The following is an 8,487-nucleotide window of genomic DNA, read 5'->3' on the forward strand; positions in this document are numbered from 1 at the left end:
TATTTGTTCTTTTGAGGCATACTTCTCAAATAGAAGGGTTCCATTCTTGGAGACATTCAAGTCCAAATTGAAGCTCTAGTTTGCTTTTTCTGATCCTGACTTTCAGCAAGAGGTTGGACAAGATGATCTCCTTTCTATCTGATTTTTTCTGTGATTCGATAAAGAAATTGCCAAGGAATCTGGTAGTCTCAGGGTCAAACATAGGGATCATGGATCTTTTGCTTAAACATCATTAATCCATTCTTGTCTTGATGTAGAACTATGTTCAAACAACCAAATGTCTTATGTTAACAAGAACTTTTTGGAGACTAAATATTGAAATATTAATTTTCTGAAACAAGAAAATGCTGCTGCATCCCAAGATAACAGGGTGCCAGTTTTTGAAACAGGCTAATTTCTTAGCAGTTTAATCAGACAGATTTTTTTAAGTGAAGAAGTTTAATTTTTTTCCTAGTGTTTAGTTTTATCAAAATCACATCCATTACCATGTAAAAAGAATAAAGAACAAAAAATACAGTGTTGCAACTATGATTTATTTCTTATGTGGTACATCTGTATTTTTGGCTGTACTCAATTTGGAAAAACTAATATTATGCAAGAGCACAAAAGCTTCTTTTATCTGTCAAGCATACAATACTGGTAGATCATACTTGTATTGAAATCAGAGCTTTCTATCAATCTGAGAAGGAACTAAATCAGATCCTTCATCTATATTTATCTCAAATATGCATGCACTTTAACAATCTTTGCAAACCACAACTGATCCATATTAATTAGCTGACATAAATGTTAGTGCTCAAATATTCTACTGTCCTATTTTTTTTTCTTAACCTGCAGCAGTTTTTGAAGAAAATTCAACTTGACATTGTTTAATAGGTTTAAAGTACAGGAATTGAAAGCTATAAAAATGTGGCATAGCATAAGCATATTTAATCCAGGAAGCAAGAAATGAACATATAGTCTGACAGAATGTTGTTGTTTTTACTACATCTTGTTTAAGAGCTAAAAGGAAACCTGATAAAATATGTTTCTGGCATGGGATTAACATTATCATTTTGCCTGCTCTCTTTCTTATATTTCTCAGGCCATAAAATAATTACTTCCAAATAAATTTAATTTGCTTTATTAAATATATTGCTCAATATGATGTGTAAATTGTGTGCATGAAAATGTGATTCAATTTGATTCATGTTACACTACTAATGGCCCAGATATAGAAAGTTGTTTTGATATTCGTATATTCATTCTAGTTGTGTTCAGATATCTATTCTGTCATAATAATTCCTGTCATTATAGCAATTTTATCATTATCTTCATAGATAAGAAATACATTCTTGCAATCTGTAGAATATATAAAATACATTATACTTACAAGTAGCACTAACTCATTGACAAAGACTTCAGAAATAAATGTTGTCTACTTAGGAAAAATTTCCAGAAAGTTAATGTGATGGAAAGAAGAAATATGCTAATTGAAAATAATTTCTCATATTAAAAGTTGTCTTTTACTGATAGTTTCAATCAAATATAAGACTGCTATGTATATACATGACATGATTTTGAACCAGAAAAGTAATTTTTAATATATTATTAAGACACAACGATATTTTTAAGTGACCTGTTTATATCTTGGAGCCTTGGAAGGCATGTAGACTCCAGTGAAAACTCTTACCTTTCGAAGGGATTAAGCCTATTAATGAAATATATCATTGACTGTCTTTTATACTATATTTGTAATCATATTTCTCATAATTGAAAATGTACTTAAAGATATACTAACACTCAGTTAAACAAGCACTTTATAAGGACTCCAAGATTCATTTCTCTATATCCTAGACAATGTCCATAAGCAAGATAAAATAGTCTGGTTTAACTCCAGAGTCCATATACTCTGTATACCTGAATCAGACCTTCTTTTTGATTCTTACAGTATTTTAACTGTTTAGAGATTGCTAAGCTCCGATGACCATACTTTATTTCAGTTTATCGTAGTATATTCCTATGTTCTTTTTCAGCTTTAAAGTGGCCCTCAAGCTTCATTTACAAATAGCCATTAACTTTTCAGCCTTCTCCCTAAATCTGGATTCAGCACCATGAGAGGAAAAATGATGATTTTATTACCCAAAAGTTTAATTCATTACCTGAATAGATTTGCATGCTTACATTTAATACATCTAGGCAAGTTCAAATAAACTTCCTTTGCTTCTGGAGTGCTTGTGGATGCATGAATCAGAATGGGACACACAAGTCACAAGGGGAAACAGTCCTGATATCCAAAATAGAACTTATGTGTGTCCTGTCAATTAAGGGTAGCCTAAATTTGCTTATGCCTGCCTTTGTAGACTTCCTTAAGATATTGAGTGTTTAGACGTCTCTTTGTCATAATTTCTGCTACTTCCTAAGATAGTATGTTTCATTGCAAGCCCAGTTGGCTATAACAAGTTATTTTCACTACTGATGGGATGGTAGGTAAAACTATCTTTCAAACACAGAGAAGTGTTCTACTAGGAAACTGAGTAACACAGGTATGTTCTGATCATGAAAATCTGAGACCTAATGCATGGAGTTTTCAAAATATTCTTCCCTTGATATGGCTGCCAGAACACAAATGATACTGAGAGAGAAGTTTTTCAGTTGCAATTATTAATTCATCTCAGGTAGTGCTGATTGTTAACCATCTGTATGATGATCCATTACTGACATGTTTGATCTTCAACATGTGTTAGACTTTGCTAATCCCACAAGTAGACCTGTCCTTTTGGAGTTTTCAACTACAATCAGATCCATTGTCTGCTGGGGAATGATAATATTAATAACCTAACAGAGGATGCTAGACACTGCTTTTCAGATATTTTTAATGTGAAGCCCATCAGACAGATGTATCTGTAATGGAATAGATAGAAATTATTATAGATAGGGCTGAGGAAGTAACTATTCCAGTCTTGCTGAAGTTCAGGTGGAATTCCATCATGTCATAAGATTGGTAAATAATCTAGAAGAATTCTTGAAAGAGATTGAATCACAGTGTATTGTCTCTTCTAGCAAAAGCATGAAAATGTAATAAAGTTACCTTTTTTTTCTTAGATATAAAACTTAAAATAACTGGAGTAAAAGAATGCTGCCACAGATAATCTCAAAGAAACTTCTGATGAGACTAATGCTTTTCCTGATGCAAAGAAATTGAACATTTAGTAGGAATGGTCCAAATAAACTGGAGAAGCAAGTTTGTACCTGACCCAGTAAGATGAGAACAAAGAATATATGTATATATGTGTATTTATATATATATATATACACTCTATCTACTGTAACAGGTTACTGAAAATTGCTATAGCAAGTGTTATTGATGTCAAAAGAAGCTAAAGGTTTGCAATGCAAATTTGAGACAGATAGCTTTCTGTCATCCTAAGACAAGATGTTAAGTTTTATTAAACTAAATGTAGTATTGATGATGAACTTCTCAGAGGCAATCCCTCATAACATACGAGAGCATTATGGGCACCATGCTGAGACTGCAGAACGCATAGAAGTAGGAGGATTAGATTAAGCTGACATACATACTTAGTAAGATGCTGTTAAGCCTTTAGAAGTCTTTAACATAAATTTGACTATTTCTTTCTTATTCTCATTTAAATATGCATTAATATAAATGTGTCAGGATGATTTGCTATACCATCCATTTGACTAGATTATACTTCAGTATAGGGAAGTTGAATGCTCATAAGTCATCCCATTATGATTTCACAAGCCTTGTTCACAAGATGTATGCAAAACATTTTTGAATATTTATTAGGGAGTAGAAAAGGTCCTGCATTCACCAGAACATCATATTACATAATCTTTTTTTAATACTATAGAAAATATGAAGGGGGAATATAAAAAGGCAAAAGCAAACGGGAATAGAAATACAGTCTGGTATCAGCATTAAAATGAATATGTAACCATTTTAAAATGTGGCTTTAGCTGTAAATGCTTAGAACTAAAAGGGTTTTTGTACTCACATGTTTATCAAGCTTCAATTATACTACACTTAATTTAAAAAAATAATTATAATACCAATTGAGTAGAGTTCAACCAGACTCGAAAAAATCTCGCTTGAAATGGGACTTTTTCTTCTGGTGAAACAGACGCCCTTGTGATTAGGCACTCATTTAAGAATCCTTGCACTGACACAGTAACTCCCTGAATCATGTAAAATATACTGCTTCTAAACTAAGTATTCCATTAATTAAGATACTTCCATTAATTGTGTTATCAACACACATTTTTTCTAGATGTTTTCCGAAGTATGTGGTTTCTAGTATTGATAGATATAAGTTTTGTAGTGTAAATCTCAGAGAAGTGGAAGTGCACCAAGTGAAGATGCCAGTCCATTTTTAACATGTGCATGTCTATGTGCACTAGGCTTGCAAAAAGTAAAGCTAAATTAATTTTTCAATATCTATTTGCTTGTTTGTCCTAAAGGAACATATAGCAAAGCCAAGCAACTAGTGGGTAATTACTAACAGACATAGTCAAAAAACAGATTTATAATCCAGCTATATTTCTTAACCTATGCAATTTTAATGTCCTGATTATCACAATAGTTGCAACATCAAATCTAGATTAAGAAGACAAGAAGATGTAATTTCTAGTGAAGATAATGGAAACGACACCAGGAATTAAGTACTACTGAGACTTCTGAGATTTGAAAATGTCTTCTGAGGAATTTGTCAAGGCAGTTCCACAACCCTCCTTGTCTTACTGAGATTATCAGTTTAAGAATGAGGAATTTCATTTTTTAACAAGTAGGAAAACTTATTCAAAGCAAGATATCAATGACAATATAAGGTGCTATTCTACAAATGTACATATCACATTTATATATACAATTTGTATTGTATATATATGTATATGTATACAATATATATACAAACTGTTTGTGTAATGATGAAGAATCCTAGAAATCACAGATGTAGACATTTACAACTATATACCCAGTTACACAGTCAAATAACCTGTTTTCTCAAGGTTATTTATAAAATGTATATTGGGCAAAAGAAATGGAAATCAAGAATAGATTGAGTTATCCAGAAGTAATTGAGTAGATGCAATGATTTTAAGAAGTTTCTGCAGCTTTAACTCTCTGGTCATTCTCCAGAAATATGGGCAAGCAGCTCCAGTAGCTGCAATGACTTCAGAGGATCACAGTGTTTTTTATCTAGATTTCAGCATAGCTGGATGATTCTTGTCTACTTGCTGTGTTTTTTCCACGTTCATTAATAATCCCTTAGCTACTGGTACAATAAGAATACAGCAAATGAGCACGGAGTCTCAGACAATTCAAGAATAAGGGTAGAGAATACGCAAACAGCATTTTCAGTATTGCATCTCTCATCACACATAGATCTAATCACAGATGTGATACTGCCTTTTGCCTTTTTTGAGATATTAATGTAATTATGACTACTTATGAGGGGACGAGTTCCGTATACATGTTACAGTTCTCTGTTTATCTGTTTTTCAGTAGGTAGGGAAAGCGACACTGTGGATTGCCTCAGTCCAGAAGAAAATTCTAGTTGCTTTTTTGCTATAAGTTAAACCAGTGTAACACAGTGAGTGACTTTCAGTATTGAAGTAAGTGGAAGGAATTAAGAGTAATAATGTGATCAAAACCACATTCTGCTAACTTCCAAGATCTATCTTGTAGCTTCAGAACAACACACCTCAAAAATTTAAATATTCTATCAGATTATCCAGTTGCCAATCTACAAGTGTTCCCTACAGCATAGTTTCAGTGCGTTAAATTATAGACTACTTTCCAGGTCTGAATGATGATCTTTTCCCTTTAAATATCTGAGAGTCTATAAGAGGACAACCTTTCAACATTCATCTATTTAATCCATTTTTTTTTTAATTTTCTTTAATCTTGTTCTTATTTTTCTTTCATCCCAATGTCCATAGTCATAATCATACTTGCTAGTTCATATTTTAGTTTGTTATTTGTCACCTGTGAAACACAGATACTCCTTTTTCTTCCTGTTTTTACATTCATCAGATATTCATAAGCCACTATCAAGTTCTCCACACTCAGTCATACCGATGTTGCTATATCAAAGCAAGCTGTTCACAATCAACTATTTCTTTCATTACCCATGTTTTTTCCTATTCCTTGGAACCATTTTGGTATGTTACAAAGTTAATGCATTGTGCAGAACTGAAGGCAATTTTTTGTCTACATTTTGTACTTACTAGGAGAGCATTTATGATAGGCTACAATTTGCGGTTAAAAATAAAATTGATTTGTATCTGACCAGCTTTGCAATCATTGCTTAATGAAGTAGTTACTGTGGCTAACAGATAATTTGGCCAAACAGAAATATTTTTAAAATATCATGATGCTGTCTGAAGTAGACTAAAAACCGAGCCTGGTTTTCTAACAAATCTTATTAATATAGGCTAAAAGAAAAAACTGAGAAGTTGCCAAACTGAAAGAGGAAAATTTCACTCTAAATTCTTTAGGTTTCCTGTTAAAAAAATAAAGAATTTTTCAAGTGTACTTCTTCAAGCAGTAGAACTATGTCACTACTGAAAAAATAGAGAGAAAAAAAAAAAAAGTTAAATTAGTCCTTGGGGAAGTGAATCAGACTATAATATATATAAGCAATTAGGAAACACTGACGTGATTCATGAGTGTGTTTGAAATGACATTTTAAAAGGGTAAAAGCAGCTAAATTTGGTCTTGGGCTACAGAGCTGGCTTTGTAATCTTGCTACTGCTATCCAAAATAACCAGCTGAAGAACCTAATATATTAAATGACTGCTAAAAGGCTGAAAGTTTTTGTACCTGTTTTCAAGGCTGTGTTGTTACTATACCTACTACACTTCACTGTGAACATCTCGTATAAAATTATGGGGGAATAATTTTGTTTGTTATCAAAGACATAAAGATTTCTTTTTTTTTTTTTTTATAATACTGTTTCTTGAATGAATTTGCATAGGAAAGTGTATTATAACTGGACACAGTCTAAAGTATATTAAGTTCCTATTTCAGAGCAGTCGCCTTTTTTTCTTTTAGAATAAGAAATTTATTTTCTAACTACTTGGTGCCAAGGGCAGGTACCAAAGTTACAGCTTCTTCTTTACTCAAGGCATGTGACATCTGAAGGTTATGTATTGCATAGCTGTATATGAAAACCTTGGCTAAAACTTTAAATTGAAATAGGTTCTTTTATTGATTCACTCAATGTTGGAATAAACACTTTGATACAGAGCTATAACAATGCAGTTGTTTTAAAGCTGTGTACAATCTCACTTTTCTTTCTGGATTTCTGCTACTGAAATCTTAGATACATTTATAGGAGATTCTGTGCTCCCTATCATGTTTTCACATTCTGTTGACGTGTTTTTGAGTTCTTCAGTAACATCTCTCTTCTTGTTTTCTTTTTCTTTGCTCTCTTGTTCTACTTTTTCCTCATTTAAACAGATTAGTAGATGATAATACCTTTTGATAAAGAGAATATGGCACTAAGAAGACTCAATACGTTTATGTCGGTAAACTTAAAGATAAACTCTGCATACAAATGTAGGGTATTCTGTGAGTTCATTCCTACCAGAGATGTATTCTTGCTCTGAAAAATACAAAACATTTATAAGTCTTTATCATTAAGTAGCAATAAAAAGCATAATATTGAGATTTTTAATTATCAGATTCCTTGACAGAAATGTCCATACTTGTCCCTAAAGTCAGACTATTTTCATTTTTACAGACCAAAAGCTTATGTTTTCGCATTGTTTTGAGCTCTGTGAGTTACTAATGAGATAAGTTATTTAAGCTAGAACAACTTCATCTTTATCAGGTGGTTTTGGAGGCTTTTTTTTTATTTATTTAAAAGATTTTTTTACTTTTTGTCCTGTTATCCCTTCACCATTTTTGTATCAGTAGTGTAAATTCAAATTATGCAGGAAAGCACAGAAACTAAAGCAGAACAAGTTTGAGTAAACTATATTGCTATTGCATAGTGTAATTTTTTGTGTTCTGTTTCTCAGGGCAGTGATGGAATTGTGTAGTATAAAGTTGTATGCTGTATGAATGGAGAATTTTGATAAAGAATATTTTTGCAAGCTAATGACTCAATGAGGAGCAGATTTGTTGCTCTTGCAAGTATTTGTCATATTAGATAGACATTTAGGTTTGTAAGGTTTGTAAGATATTGGCAGATACTAATGAAAATTAGTTTGGTACATGATTTCATGCATATTTCCTTCATTACTTTCCAGCTAAATTCCTAGGCTATTTCATAAAATTGCATTATTATTCCATAAATATATATAATAAAAATAACATGTAAGAAGAAAATAATCTTTTCTATCCTGTATTGTACTCTTCTGCTTCACAGAAACTCTTCAAAAGAGTGTAACTACTCTGTAGTGTAACTGTGAATAGAGTCTCTTTGTGGTTGTGGCCCACAACTTAAGTGATGTGACTGTACTATTATGTCTCACTGA

The 8,487-nt window shown here is 32.1% G+C and overlaps 1 protein-coding gene across 14 annotated transcripts in view; it reads left to right on the forward strand.

Annotated features, from left to right (window-relative positions):
• The window catches only part of DPH6 (diphthamine biosynthesis 6), a 293,683-nt gene that overhangs the window by 256,106 nt on the left and 29,090 nt on the right, over window positions 1-8,487 (forward strand). The window contains exon 15 of one of the 14 annotated variants that reach the window (XM_015287349.4): window positions 2,016-8,228. The exons of the other annotated variants lie outside the window; for them this stretch is intronic. Within the exon in view, the coding sequence (XP_015142835.4) occupies window positions 2,016-2,050 (35 nt within the window). The 3' untranslated portion in view covers window positions 2,051-8,228. Of the gene's footprint in view, window positions 1-2,015; window positions 8,229-8,487 lie in introns of those variants that run through there. 14 annotated transcript variants of the gene reach the window in all.

This window comes from Gallus gallus, chromosome 5 (genome assembly GCF_016699485.2).
Source record: "Gallus gallus isolate bGalGal1 chromosome 5, bGalGal1.mat.broiler.GRCg7b, whole genome shotgun sequence".
Taxonomy (NCBI): domain Eukaryota; kingdom Metazoa; phylum Chordata; class Aves; order Galliformes; family Phasianidae; genus Gallus; species Gallus gallus.